General features: G+C 37.2%; 1 protein-coding gene across 4 annotated transcripts in view; it reads left to right on the top strand.

Annotated features, from left to right (window-relative positions):
• Positions 1 to 15,781, top strand: part of LOC117507225 (ellis-van Creveld syndrome protein) — a 69,081-nt gene extending 53,300 nt beyond the window's left edge. For 2 of the 4 annotated variants that reach the window (XM_034167046.1, XM_034167044.1), the window contains exons 15-20: positions 6,380 to 6,604; positions 7,639 to 7,774; positions 11,441 to 11,540; positions 11,758 to 11,884; positions 15,149 to 15,242; positions 15,313 to 15,781. In XM_034167046.1, coding sequence (XP_034022937.1) covers positions 6,380 to 6,604; positions 7,639 to 7,774; positions 11,441 to 11,540; positions 11,758 to 11,884; positions 15,149 to 15,242; positions 15,313 to 15,467 — 837 coding nt within the window. In that variant the 3' untranslated portion in view covers positions 15,468 to 15,781. Of the gene's footprint in view, positions 1 to 6,379; positions 6,605 to 7,638; positions 7,775 to 11,440; positions 11,541 to 11,757; positions 11,885 to 15,148; positions 15,243 to 15,312 lie in introns of those variants that run through there. The other 2 variants (XM_034167045.1, XR_004559651.1) reach the window with 2 other exon arrangements.
• Positions 15,782 to 16,063: the final 282 nt, after the last annotated feature.

The following is a 16,063-nucleotide window of genomic DNA, read 5'->3' as shown; positions in this document are numbered from 1 at the left end:
ATGTAGAGTGGGACTGGGCTGCACTGGTAATCTGGATGGTCTTTTTCCTCTTTTGTCCAGAGGACACGACGTCTATGATGTCCAAAACAATTTGAAATGTGGACTCATCAGACCACAGCACACTTTTCCACTTTGTGTCTGTCCATTTCAAATGAACTCAGCCCAGAGAAGGCGGTGGTGTTTCTGGATGTTGTTGATTTATGGCTTTCGCTTTGCTTGGTAGAGTTTTAACTTGCACTTGTAGATGTAGCAACGAACTGTGTTAACTGACAATGGTTTTCTGAAGTCTTTCTCAGCCCACGCGATAAGATCCTTTACACAATGATGTCAGTTTTTAATGCAGTGCCACCTGAGGGATCGAAGGTCACGGGCATTCAATGTTGGTTTTCAGCTTTGTCGCTTACATGTAGAAAGTTCTCCAGATTCTCTGAATCTTCTGGTTATATTAATGACTGTAGATGATGGAATCCCTAAATTCCTTGCAATTGAAAGTTGAGACACATTGTTCTTAAACTATTGGACTTTTTTTCACGCAGTTGTTCACAAAGTGGTGATCCTCACCCCATCTTTGCTTCTGAATGACTGAGCCTTTTGGGGATGCTCCTTTTATACCCAGTCAGTGCATATGAAACTTTTTTACAAATATTTACATCATTATATGATAAAAATTGTCCAATTAAACAAGACTACAGAAAACAAAAAATCCAAGCTCGACCATGGATGACGAAAGGGTTACGAAATGCATGTAATAAGAAAAATACACTGTATAGAGAATTCATAAAACTAAACACTAAAGAGGCAGAAAATAGATATAAGAAATACAAAAATAGATTAACTAATATTATACGGGTATGTAGGAAGGAATATTATAGTAACATATTATATAATAACAAAAACAATATTAAAGGAATATGGGATATATTAAATAGCATTATCAAAATGGTAATAAAAACAGAGTTACCCTCAGTATTTCATTGATAATAATGTCAAGAAGGAAATAAGGATGAGGTAGTCAACGGTTTTAATAATTTTTTTGTAAATATTGGACCAAGCTTGGCAGAAAAAATTCCCGATTCCCAACCTGAGGATTGGGATAATAATCTCATAGAAAGAAATCCCTGTTCAATGTTCCTCACAGCAGTGGATGGAAAAGAAATTATAAACATTGTGAATAATTGTAAATATAAAACATCTACCGATTTAAATGAAATTGATATGGTGGTGGTAAAACAGGTCATTGAATAGATTGTAGAACCATTAACATACATCTGTAACTTATCATTTCAAACCGGTAAATTTCCCAATCAAATGAAAATAGCTAAGGTTGTGCCGCTGTATAAGACTGGGGATAGACACCACTTCACAAATTATAGACCTGTTTCTTTGCTTCCACAATTTTCCAAATTATTAGAAAAGTTATTCAATAATAGATTAGACAAATTCATAAATAAACATAAATTACTTACTGATAGTTAATATGGATTCAGAGCACATAGTTCAACATCACTTGCATTAATAGAATCAGTTGAGGAGATTACAAACGCCATAGACCACAAATTACATTCAGTTGGAATATTTATAGACCTTAAAAAGGCTTTTGATACAATCAATCATGACATATTAATCAATAAACTTGAACAGTATGGGATTAGGGGGTTGGTGTTGCACTGGGTGAGAAGCTACTTAACTAACAGAAAACAGTTTGTGAAGTTGGGGGAATATACATCATCATGCTTGGACAATGCTTGTGGCGTCCCACAGGGGTCAGTATTGGGTCCAAAACTGTTTCTAATTTATATAAATGATATTGTCAATGTTTCCAAAATATTAAAATTAGTATTATTTGCAGATGACACAAGCATTTTTTGTTCAGGGGGGGATTTGCAGGAGTTACTGAGGAGGATCAGTATAGAAATTGGAAAATTGAAAATATGGTTTGACAGAAACAAATTATCATTAAACTTAAGTAAAACAAAATACATGTTATTTGGCTATTGTAATACAGACATACAGGTTCAGTTACAAGTCGAGCGGGTAGATATTGAAAGGGTACATGAAAATAAGTTACTGGGGGTGATAATAGATGATAAGATAAACTGGAAGACTCATATAAAACATATACAAAGTAAACTGTCAAGAAGCATTTCAGTTCTAAACAAAGCGAAACATATTCTGGACCACAACTCACTCCGCATTCTTTACTGCTCACTGGTTTTACCATATTTACAGTACTGTGCAGAGGTATGGGGTAATACTTATAAAGGTACAACACAATCACTATCAGTAATGCAGAAAAGAGCTATAAGAATTATTCATAATACTGGCTATAGAGATCATACAAATCCACTATTTTTACAATCCAAATTCTTAAAATTCACAGACTTGGTTCATTTTCAAACAGTACAAATTGTGTATAAAGCAATAAACAATTTACTTCCAGCAAATATTAAAAATATGTTTTTTAACAGATCAGGGGATTACAGTCTGAGGGGGAAATTTAATTTAAAGCATCAGTGGGCACGAACAACATTAAAAGGTTTCTGTATTTCTGTCTGTGGGGTGAGGATGTGGAACAGATTGGGAGTGGGGCTCAGGCAATGTCCAAGCATGAACCAGTTCAAACAGCGGTACAAAAATATGTTTTTTTCTAGGTATAGGGAGGAGGAAGGGTAATGAGGGTTAGGGTGTTTTGTTTTTTGCTTTGGCTTGTAAATATATAGTATTTTGTATGTAAGTAGGTATGTGTAGGTGTATATTTATGTTTGTGTATATGTATGTGTATATATATGTATATATGTATATGTGTGTGTATGTGTATGTATGTTGATGTGTGTATATATATATATATATATAGATATAGATATATATATATATATATATATAGATATCGGTTTAGGTGTGTAGGAATCTATGTGTATATGTGGCAAAGGGTATTACTGGTTGTGGGGAAGAAGGGGTAGGGATAAATAAGCTGATGCTTCACCCTACCCCTTTTCGGACATGTTGGGTACACAGTAGGAACTTTTTTGTTGTTGTCTTTACTGATCTATCTTGTAATTGTTGTTGTATCAAATGTTCGAAATAAACAGTTTTCATTCAACCTGTTCACCCGTGGAATGGTCCAGACAGGTGTTCTTTGAGCACTCAACAACTTTCCCAGTCTTTTGTTGCCCCTGCCCCAGCTTTTTTGAAATGTGTTGCAGGCATCCATTTCAAAATGAGCAAATATTTGCACAAAAACAAAGTATCAGTTTGAACATTTAATATCTTTTGTTTGTGATGTATTCAATTGAATATAGGTTGAAGAGGATTTGCAAATCATTGTATTCTGTTTTTATTTGCATTTCACTCAATGTCCCAACTTCATTGGAATTGGGGTTGTATGTTACCCCATAACATGATAACTAAGGATGACACAAGGTGCAAACTATTTCTTTTTGAGACCCTGTTAACTCAACCAGGGATGTGGGACGAGGTGCACAACATAGCGCCGCTGATGTGGAGGACAGTAGAATAAAAACCAGCTGTATAATTAGTGAATATCACTGGGTTGATATAAATAATACATAAAAGGGGACGCAATACAGAACCCTGTGGTTAAATGACCATGGTTAAATTTTAAGAAAATGCCACTCACAGGATTTGAATCCGCACGCTCTGATTACCAGACGGAAACTTTACCACTGCACTACAATCACTGTCTTGTAACAGGAGTGTGAAATGGCTACAATCAACAAGCAGATAAACGTATTTTCTAAAAAAAAAAAAAAGAAAAAAAAAACTGTGATAACTGACCAAACGGCATTTGGTACGGCGTATTTCTGCTGATACATGACTGAAAGTGGCGTATTTGTCATACTGTCCTGATCCTGCGGCGCACCGCTCACAGCCCTCACGGCCCGACATGCGTGTCCTGTCAGCCATGCCATTCAGATCGCCTGCAGTGTGTCCAAACGGACTGACAGTCCGTTTTTATGTATTCCCACACAAGCACGTGTCCGTCAAAACACGGGACGTGTGCTGCAGCTGTGATGATCAGGACCGGAGATGTGTCAACAGTTGTGGGCAGCCAGCCACAGCCCCTGTCCTGACCAAGATGTCACTCTGTGATCAGATGAGAGATGCTTCGCCTGGGGGGGGTGCTTGAACCACACATACACATGTGTTGGGGGGGCGGGGGGGGTGCACGAAACACACGTACACGTGTTGGGGGAGTCGACAATCTGGCACGCCACATTTGCAACTTCACAGTCGAGGGGCACTTAGACAATTTCACATCCACTTCGACAGTGATTGTCTGCTGACTGTTTTCGTGATGATGGTGCGAATGGCCACACATTTTCTAAGTGGCAAGCGAGCGGTGTTAGATGTTCGTGTGTGTCACCTGGATTTTGGCCGACATCTGCCGCAAGAGGGTTTGATGGGCTCTCACAGCGCACAATCTCGGCTGAGCCACAATCAGGATTCCTGCATTACATTTTTTGATGTTATTGGTCTACATTCTTGTGAAAATTACAAACACAACTATCCAGAAGTATTTTTTAGCCAGGAAACTCATGAATGAAACTCATGAATTTTCCAGTTTACCTAATCGGAATCGGTCGATGCCGCTTCGAATTATGACTCAATATAGAAACTTAGGTTTTTGTTATTATTTTCATTGAATATTAAGACTTTACCAAATACCTGGCAAAACTTTGCTGGAATTTTACCTGACTTGTGTCAAACAAATTGAATTTCATGTCCACCTACAGAAGGCTTCTGAACATAATCAGTTTTGCTGTTATGTCACTCGGAGTGTTACACGTGAGTCCAATAGTAAAGGACTCTTTTTGTCCGTAAAATAATGTAGTGTCCGTAACAGCACAGAGAATCAAATGAGATGGATTGAAACAATATTGTATTTGTTGATGACAACCACATATGGTAGTGACATAATATACACCAAAATATTCAGGAATACTAGCATCACTGTCTTTGTGAAGGCTTCACTGTGTCCAAATGTAGTGTTTGTAACAATTGTAGTGGCCGTAACATACATTCTAGCTTTCTCCTATCAGTGAACAAATGCTGTGCTAAATGTACAAGAATGTGAAATGGATACAAAGCATATGATTCAGCATTCATTAAAATCAAAAATCATTATTTTTGATTGAATCTGACACAACAAAATATTCATTTTGGGGTGGTCAAAGTGCTTTCCGCTTGGACATAGTCAGGGTCACCTAACACTTTCACATGTTTATGCTGATGACAAAAAAATATGGCATTGGCACAATATACACCAAAATATACAGGAATGCTAGCATCACTGTCTTTGTGTCGGTGTCAATGTGTCAAAATGTAGTGTCCGTAATATTATGCTAAATGTCTGAATGTGATCTGCTATGGACACATAGGACATGATGTGATGCACATGATACAGTATTTTTTACAATCAAAGTCATTATCTTCCAATGAATATTACAAAACAAGAATTTTGGGATACTCAAAATGAATTTCGGTCAGACACAACTCGGATCACTTTTTCCCCACTACAATGAAAAGTAAAATTTATCTGCAGGTGAAACTTTTTGTTTTATGCCAACAGAGACTACATCTGCAATGTTGCTTCAAAACATGAAAAAAATGTGGAAAACCGTTTAAATATCAGAAAATTTGAGCTGTTGAAAAAAGGGACATTTTCAATATGGCAGGCCTAACTGTCAGTGTAGTGTCCGTAACATTATTTATAACTGAGGTTTTAAAATAATGCCAATCCGTGAATTTCAGTGATTGCTTCACGAAATTTTCAGATATGATTCACCAAATGGTTCCCTTTGATAATACACAAGTGAAACACCTGGAAAATATGTTCAAAATTTTCATGCATCTGGCCCCTGAATTGAAACCCTGATTGTGGCTCAGCTCTCTGTCTTTCAGCCCCTGATGTCCGCAAATAGTTGTAGCAACAGGTGTACGAGGCAGCTACGATTTTACATTTTTTGCACACGATTCTTGCTTCATGCGCACTTTATGAGCAAATCGACCAAATTCACACTATGTGTGAAGGGACCCTTAATTAGTCTGTTCTTTTGCAGACACACCAAAGTAATGGTGAGTTGTAGGACAAAAAACTTTACTGAGATTCAGCAGTGACCCCTGTCTGTGTAGTGTCTGTACATACTCCATATTTACATAAAGACTGGAGAATGCGTTTGCCTGATTAAAACTCAGAAAAATCTAGTTTTAGTTCTGGTAATAGCCACTGGAAACAAGGGAGGATCTGCTCATTACTCAGGATCTGCAATGGAAAAGCACCTGATGTCACAAAGTCACTGAAATAGATGAGATTTCTAGCGGTTCACTTTTGCCTTACGTGTAACAATAATGATTACAGAACAGTACCACCAGCTTAGCTGAGAAGCATCTGGGTCCAGAGAGTCAGCTGCTGACACACACCTTCCAGCAGGAGTTTCTCTCTGAACTAGAAACTGGGACAGAGCTTCTGCAGACTCATGCACAGCTGGTGTTGGGAAACGCCCTCAGTCATGCCATCCGACAGATGATGCAGACCTCACATACTGGTTCACAAACCTATCCTGGACAGAATAATGGACTAAAGGTAGGTTCATAACTCTTAGGTATTCTCTCATGCATGTCCTGTGCTCTGTTTGTTCCATTAATATGAAAATTCAGTAAGGTATATCTTATATATTATATTCCAATTCTAAGGTGTAACTATGCCAGTATACAAAGGTATATCTAAATATCTAAAAAGGAAGAGTAAAATAGGAGAGTAGAAAAGAGTAGAGTAGAGCCACTTAGATGCCTGGTCTTGAGAACCAGGGATGGTAGGTTAAAAAGCTTTTTTATCCCATGGGAACTCTCCCTACCCACCCAAGCAGCTCAAGAAAAAGGTATATATAATATAATAAGTAATAAGACATAAGAAGGATAAGACATCACAGGAGAAGATTGTAGTATAGGTAATTTAGTATGTAGACTAGTAGTAAAATCAAATATAGTTAGTAGGCTAAGCTATAGAAGCAGAAGCTATGAGTGTGAGTGGTACTGGTATCTATCTAAAGTAACTCTGTTAGCATACTATAGGAAAATAAAAAGTCTAATCATTATGCTATCAAATGGAAACCTAAGAACTGAGGTACTATATGTTGATATCTTTAATGGGACACATAAACTGATGAATCATTAAAAATCTACACCATGTAAAATAGAACTGTAAATGGTCAAATAAGCTAGTTATAGTAGAAGAGCTAAATTAGCCGTGAATAAGCCAACCGTACCCAGCAAGCTAACATGATAAACAAAAACAGTAATTAGTGTATAAAGTATAATAGCGTAGTTAAACCTACAGTAACAGTATTAACAAATACATATAAAATAAATGTGGGCAAAAGTATGAATTAATGTGGGTTATCAAACACAAAAGAACCAACTATTTTATAAGCTACGATGAACGTTGCTAAGGCCGGCCAGATAAGCTAACGCTAGCTGTTAGGTATAACTAATTGTACCCCACTCCTCCAATATTTACTTAAATATAATAATATTAAAAACGGGGGAACAAGAAAAAGTAAAGCGTGTGGAAATGTATATGTCAAATGTGTACCCATAAGTAATTTTTCCTATTTTTAGTGCCGTCTGATAGAGGCTGTCTCAGAGAGTGTGTATGTGACCAGAGATTCACTTTCTGCACTGGTCCAAAGCTACTATTCCCACCTGCACAACATCACCAGAAACCTACAGCATGAATTGTCAAACATTACACAGGGTGAGACTGCATCACAACACGTTTTATTACATTAACATCAGATTTTAGTGTATGAAGTGACACCTTATGCCTGAAACATACCAGGGGTTGTGTGGGCATGGTTGATTTTCTATTCATGCCGCCTGCATGAAAGAATCATCCCAGATATATGTCTCATTTTGCGGGCGCCATCTCTCTCTTGAGAATAGAACCGACAGCTATTTTTCACACATGAAGCAAGCAACACACCGCAAAAACAGACAGAAAAATGATATGATGTCATACTGACCACATTAAGTAATTAACAGTTTGTATGGCTGAGGAAGAGATTACAGACATGGAAGATTACAAACATTAGTTTGAAACCTTTTCGGCGATTGAAAAACATCACACCTGCTATCCTATCTCAAGAAGTAACTTTTCTGGTTTTTATTTTTCCAAATGCTTGACAAATAAACTTGCATATTTTCTGGACTATAATATATTAGGTTTTTGTTTGTTTGTTTGATTTTTTTACAACTTTGAGAGGTCCTGTGACTTCAAAGTGGCTTACAGTACCAGTCAAATGTTTGGACACACTTTTCCATTCAATGGATGGAAAAGGGTGTCCACATTTTTGACTTGTAGTGTATAAATGAAAAAAAAAACTGCATTATCATCTATGGCCACAAGATGACACTGTTTACATGCAAGACAATTTGCTTGTGTATAATGTATAAGGCACAGTGTTAGTACAGAGCATAAGCTGGCAGTGGCACACATTAGGCTTGATGCCATCTGCCATAAAACAAGAAAATCTGAAAGAGAAAAGTGTTCTTTGTCTTAGAGAACAAGTGCATTTAGTAATCATGCTCTGAAACTGAAAGGTCATACTCTTGAATAAAAACAGTAAATATAACCTTCATACTTCTCACTACAACAATTGTTTGGACTGTGAGAGACAACAAGAAACACAATGGCAAGTCAACTAGGACAAACTAAAGAAACATACTTTTGTTCTATAAATGTTTTATAAAAAGAGTTTTCTAACATTTAATTACATTGCATGTTTTCCTCACGGTCATTTGAGTTCTTTGTTTCAAGTACAGTAAGACTATTTAACCCATTAGCTTCTGGTCCCTACACAGTCTTTGCATTATAAATAAATAATATGCAGAGTGGTCAAACATTTAATTACATTGCATGTTTACCTCACCTATGGTCATCTGTTCAGTGGCAATAAGAAGCAGAGTATTTGGGTTCTTTGTGATTCGTACAATAACATTTTTATTGTTGTTATCCTCTGCTTACTGACACAGTGTTTGATTTATGAATAAATAATATGCTGATTAAAGTAATGTTGCTTTTTGTTGCATAAAGCAGTAGCACCACATTTCAAAAATAATTGCAATTTATAGACCGACGTGACTTATATAAATTTTTTCCTTCTCATGACACACTGTTGGACTAATACTTTGGTGCACCTTATAGTACAGAATGGTGGATGGAACTCTATGTCCCACAAGATCTGATTATGAAAGTAATTGAACACAGGAAAAAGTCTTAGTTTAGATAGCAACTCTATGGGCCTGATTTACTAAAGATGTACGTGTGTAAAAACGTGTGCAGATGCCATTGCACTTGCAAATATCCCAGTATGCTGATTTATTAACAGAGTACACTGAGTATTGTGTCTGTCAAATGCACAAAAAAGCACATTTGACAGACGCAATCCTTGTTGCACATTGTTAGTGCAGCAGATAACAGAATATTTACACCACCTTTTTCCAAACCTGGAGTAACTTTAACTTTTGACCCCTGTACAAACTGAAACTCACCTTTGTCACCATTTTTGTTGTTTTTACCCCATAACTCCAGAACATTCATTCGTAGATAGCCCAAACTATACCATATTGGAATCGTTATGATCAGACAAATAACGTGGTATAGGTTTCAATATGATGAGAGCATTTTCAGTTTTTGACCCCTGTGTAAATCCTCAATTGACCCCTACCTGGCTGCCTTTTGAAAATTCAAGTGGCAAGCGGGTTTTTTCAAAAGACTAATGTTTAAGGAGTATTTGTGCCAAATTTGGTGCTTGTTTCACCATTTGAACGATTGCTTCAGTTATCTGCTGCACTATAACTCTGCATGCACGTGTATGTGTGAGGGCAATGGTGTTTGCGTACATTTTTACACACGCACCCCTTTAGTAAATCGGGCCCTTACTCTTACGAAATCACTCATGAAACTGTCTCCACCCCAACACACAAAAGTTTAGATTGCCCACACAATTTAGCACTCATTATTTGGGATCTGAGTAAAATGTTATACCGCATTTGGCAAGATGTGCTGTCAGCTGCTCGCCAGTAAGATCGGCTGCTTGCTGTGGTAAAAATCACACAAAAACCAGGCGATTACTGCCATGCAAAATCACTTCCAAGAAACCCTTGCAACTGAAATTCTCCCTGGTTTATATACAAACACACGTGTGAGCCCACACAACACAGCCGGTGTAGACAAGGGGTTACACTTTTTGCAGATTGCTGTATGTACAACTCCAAATCACAAAAAGTCAGAATGATATGGAAAATGCAAATAAACATTTAATTGATCCTTACATTTACTTTGACTTCTGTTTCATTTCAGTATGAACCCAAGATGTTTCGTTTTGTGTGGTCAGCCCCATTTAATTTATTAATATACATCCATTCTTGCATTTGAGGCCAGTGACACGTTCCAAAAAGTTGGAACACGCAATTTATTTTAAATGTAAGGATTAAATCATCACTTTTACAGCCAGTTTTCCTGAGACGCATCAGGGGATGGATACATTAATATTTCCAAGCCACTGAATATCTCTTGGACTTCATTACATCAATTATTAAGAAATATCAATAGTGTGGTACTGTTTGATAAATCTGTTTCAAGCGGGCAGTTCTCTAAAACAGAGTGGTTATGCTGGAAAAACACAAGTGAGGGAAGCCACCAAGACATCCATGACACCTCTGAAAGAATTCTAGGCATCTATGAATGTGAGTGGAGGAACTGGGAATGGTGGAACATTTGTCTGTTTCATCCCCATTCACAGCTTCATGTTGGAGTGGAGTAGAGAAGAATTGTAAAACACGAAAACAGATCAAATCCAGTCCTGGGTTTCCCATGTGTTTTCTGGCAAACTGCACCTGATATTCTGGCATGTTCTTTTTAAGAAAATCCTCCTCTATACCACTTCATCAATGGGGCCCTATATTACAGGTGATGTAACAGATAAACGTTACACTTTATGCAGTATATTAACAAATGAAATGAAGTTGACCACACAACAAAGCATTAAATATCTTGGGTTCATACTGTCTGCAGTGAAGCAGAAGTCAAGTAAATGTGAGGATTACTTTTTTTTAATTTCTTCCCTTTTGTTTCATTCCCAGCCTTTTCTGATTCAGGGCTCAAAATTGCATTAGTTTAGTTTTTAAATCGCATCATTTAATTCACATCATGAACAAAACGTAGCTTTTTTTTACAGTGAATTTTTGTTGGATTTTCACCCTTATTTGGATTTTGACCTTATTTATGTGGATGGGCTTGTTAAATATCTACTAAATAAACATATGATGAATTTCTGTGTGTCCTTAGTAGGTTGTAGTCCAGTTTTTAATAAGTAGAGTGTTTCACCACTAACTTTATTAATGTGAGCTTTTCTTTCAGAAGAGGAGAAGCAAGATGGCAGCAATGAGCTGAACAAAGTGCTGCTGAGGGAGCTGGTAAAGTGGGGAAAGAAACCTGTGTCTGCCGAGTTTCAACAAAGGTACAACATACAGCATTCTGACAGTAATTTTCTGTTTGCAGTCATCAGGTGTTCTGCCACTCTTATGTATATAACAAAGTAGGGGATTTTTACTGCTTTTTAAATTGAAAATTTTAAGGGAAAAGAGAATTTTTGGTTTAGTCTAGCAAAATAAGTGAGGATTAAACATGAGAATTAACACATGTGAGAGGGGCATAATGAGATGTGTGTTTTTCAGGGTTGCACTCCAAAAAAGAAGGGTGTTGGAGCATTGTGACTTGGAACAGAAGACAAGATATGAGGAACTGAGAAACAAAAAAGTCACCCTGGATCAGACTTTGGACAGAGTGAAAGTACAGCTCTTGGTTAGTCCTTTCTTGTTCATTGAATGCAGCTGTTGTTATTGTGGTGGCCAGAGACTGTTCGAGGTTATATGATGCCCTGGGAACCCCCCCCCAAGCACATGCATATACATATTTGTTGTCATTACCACCACATCCACCCCCCCCTCCACACCAAAAAAAAAAAAAAAAAATCCTATCATTCTGCATAAACTGTGACTTTTTATCTCATGATTGATATCTAATATCTGAATGTTTAGATCAAATATTTTCTATGTCAGTTGGACGGGATATGTAAGTATGAATTAATGTTTGCCCCTCTCATTGCATGCATAATATCCAGGGGTGACAATCTCTTCTCACAATTCTATTCAATTAGGATTCAGAAGGCTGCAAATCATTTATGAAATGATTGTTGATGCATCTTTTTTTCTGTAGAGGATCTCTTTTCCCAACTGTGTGATGACTTGGTACTTTTACAAGCAAAGTATTTGTAATGATCTATAATTAATTTATTTCTAATACATTCTATAACTGCTCAGACATATTTGCACCTGTGTTGCTGTCATTTATTGATTCTAAATTCTAAAACCTTGGGGGGGGGTATGGGGGTTATGCTATTGCCCCCCAGCCTCCCTGGTTACTCTGCCTACACACATGGACAAAATTGTTGGTACCCCTATATTTTATGTACACATTTTAATATATGGTCAGAAATAAATGCAGACAAAGCAGTTTTGTTCTTTTTTTTACAACAAGAACAATATGCTTTCATAAAATTAAACAAAAATCCCAACATAAAATGTACGCTGGACCCAATTATTGGTACCCTTGATGAATTTACAGTAAATCAGCACCTTTACAGGCAGTTTTCTTGAGACAAGTCAGGGGATGGATACATGAAAATTTCCTTGTCACTTAATATGTCTTGGACATCATTTACATCAGTCATTAAGAAAAACAAACAGTATGGTACTCTGGTAAATATGTCTGGAGGAGGCAGTTCTCAAAAACTGAATGACTTGCAAAAAGGAGAAGAGTGAGAAAAGCCACTGTGACACCCAGACAACTCTGTAGAAATTATAGGTGTCTGGCTGTGATTATACTGTAGAGACTGTGCACAGTGTAACTTTTAACTGTTGCATCATCAATTATACAACATCATGGTAGTGTGGGACAGTGAAGGATTTTCTTAAGGAGAAGATGTTAAATTTCAGCTACAGTTTGCCAGAAGTCACGTAAGAGTTGCAAGCCTAGATTTGTTCTGTTTTGTTGTATGAAAATCCTTCTCTGCTCAACTTCAATGTCAGGCTGTGAGTGGTGGTTGCAACAGACAAAAAATTGCAGTTTACACAATTGCTCCAGTCACAGGCACGATTTTCTTCTTGCACGGTCACTCAGTTTTAGCCAACTGTCTACTCCACACAGATTTACCATAGAGTACCATACTGTTGCAAAGGATGCAAAGCTTTTTATTCTCAACTCCCTGTATGAACATCTGGAGACGTCACAAGCACATGCCAGACTCCTGTTTGTGGACTTTTCATCGGCATTTAATATGATGCAGCCACATCTCTTAGTAGAATGGCTGCGAGATGATTTCCACCTGCCTCACCAGCTTATTTTATGGACTTTCATTTTTTTATCTCACCAAGAGCAGAGGGTCTCTCGAAATGGCTGCCTCTCCTACTCTGTTGTGTTGTCCACAGGCTTACCACAAGGGTGCGCTCTTTTGCCCCTCCTTTTTTATCATGTATACAGACAGCTGCTGCAGGAGTTCTCAAGACAACAGCTATCTGGTCAGATTTTCTAATGACACTGTATTTCTGTCCCTTCTCCGTGGTACAGACTCAGACCATGAACTTGCTTTGTCGGATTGCATTTGTTGGTGTGATAACAACTTCTTGGATTTGAATGTGTCTAAAACTAAAAAAAATGATCATTGACTTCAGACATAACAGTAATGTGGCCAAGGAGTGTATTATACATAATGAAGAAGTGGAACTTGTCACATCATATAAGTATTTGGGGACTATTTTTGATGACAAGCTGAAGTTTGATGTAAATACAGATGCCATTGTGAAGCGGAGACAGCGGGGAATTCATCTTCTCCGTAAACTGAATTCTTTTTCTGACAGGTTTGTTATTCTTTGTCGTTTTTATCAGTCTTTTATTGAGAGTCTTCTGTGCTTTTCATTTATCTGCTGGTTTCACAGCCTCTCAGTGAAAGACAGAAACAGCCTGAACAACATTGTTAAAATCTGCTCAAAGATTATCAGAGTGAAACAAAGAGATTTAAACTCTTTCTGTAATATTTTCTCTGTTGCCTTCAGGGTGTCGCTGTGCCTTACCTGCTTGAAAAACTAACCCCCTTTTAAAGTCGTTCATCCCCTCTGCATTTCAACTATTAAATGCCCCGTAGGGCTTCAATTATTTTATCTTGCTACACATTTGAACTCCTTGTCAAGTTTGTTTTATTATTCTTAAATGTTGTTATATGTCACTGTGTTTCTATGTGCTACCCAAACCTAATTGCCCCTTGTGGGACTAATAAAGTCATTTTGAATATGAATTTGTTTTGTTTGCATGTATTTCTAACCATTAAACTGTGCACATAAAATATAGGTGTACCAACAATTTTGTCCATGTGTGTATGTAAATTTGACCTCACCTGCGTGACTCCACTTCGGATTATTACCACTCCAGCCAGTTAAAAATTAAAACATTTACGGTGCATCCAAAAAGTATTCACAGCGCTTCACTTTTTCCACATTTTGTTATGTTACAGCTTTATTCCAAAATAGATGAAATTAATTTTTCCTCAGAATTCTACACACAAAACCCCATAATGATAACATGAAAAAAGTTGTTTTTAATTTTTGCAAATTTATTAAGAACAAAAAACTAAGAAATCACAAAGTATTGAGTAAAGGGTGTGAATGTTCACACTCTTTGCTTAATGACAGCCGTGCACAGTTGACGGCCATTTTTCAATAGGGTTTACTCATTGGCATGCGTGCCATAGCGGCGATCAAATTCGTGCAAGTGTCAAGGTGCCTTCAGTGGGTGTCCGCCGTGAATCACCCCTCCTCAGTCAACATCAAGTAGAATGTGCCTGCAAAAAATGACAGCACCCACTCCCTACACCGTGACGTGATATGCATAGACTTGACAATGAATGAACAATCAAGAAAAAAAACTGATTCTTACATTTGCTTTGACTTCTTTTTCATACATTTGTAAATATATTTACTGTGTAATGCTGCAATTATACTTTGGGTCCTCTAGGAGGCAGAAGAAGCTTTTATAAGTGAGCTATCAGCCTTGGCTCGGGTTGCTCTCCACACTCCTGATCCAGATTCCAGTGGTCAAGAGGACAATGGTAAGTATGGAGAACAAAAGAAATGCCCTTTCTTCTGATGCCTGTCCATCATGATGTTATATTTCAACAGGTAATGAGGGTGCTACTGCTACCATATTGGACCTGCTAGCCCGGAACCCAGCATTAGATCCAAACTTAAATCCTTCACTGACTCCAACTGTTGTAACCCCAGCAATTAAATCTACAACAAAAAAGAAAAGAGAATGTGAATCTCACCACAGCTGAAAACCTTACAATGTGTTTGTATGTAGGTGTACAGTGATGTCTTTTTTGTAAAATTTAAACAGTATTCCTTTTTGTAATGGTTCACAGCTTTCTGAATGAGAAGCACTACTTGTCTCTAGGTAACAATATTATTCTTAGATATTTCTGATCCAGTGTTTTCATTTAGTAGAGCATTCCATCATTTAAATTCTTCTGTTAAAATTTTATACTATGTGTGTTGTGCTGTAAGTATGTTATTGCTGTGTTATAAAATTAATGGGATGTACTTTGTTCCCAATTTGATTGCTTTGTTGACAGAAAATGGTCACTTTTCATGTCTAGTGTGGTGCGATATGTAATTCCGTAGGATTTTTGTGCCAAAATTGATTTTTTTGTTGATTTGACTTGGTTAGTGGTCCAGTTAACTGAAAATAATGGGGTACAATTTTTCTGACCCCTGTAACCCCCCTCTATGGGGGGTCATTCTGCCCGGGTGGCCCTCAAACAGTATAAAGCGTATCTTCCTCAATTCTAGACCAATTTTCACAATCTTACAGTCCTTTTTTTAATTTGTAAGGGTGCTAAATACATAAATAATACACCCTGCATGCAATAAA

The sequence above is a fragment of the Thalassophryne amazonica genome, chromosome 3 (assembly GCF_902500255.1).
Source record: "Thalassophryne amazonica chromosome 3, fThaAma1.1, whole genome shotgun sequence".
NCBI classification, from domain to species: Eukaryota; Metazoa; Chordata; class Actinopteri; order Batrachoidiformes; family Batrachoididae; genus Thalassophryne; species Thalassophryne amazonica.
The sequence above is the reverse complement of the archived record's forward strand: the minus strand, read 5'-3'. Positions and strand labels throughout refer to the sequence as shown.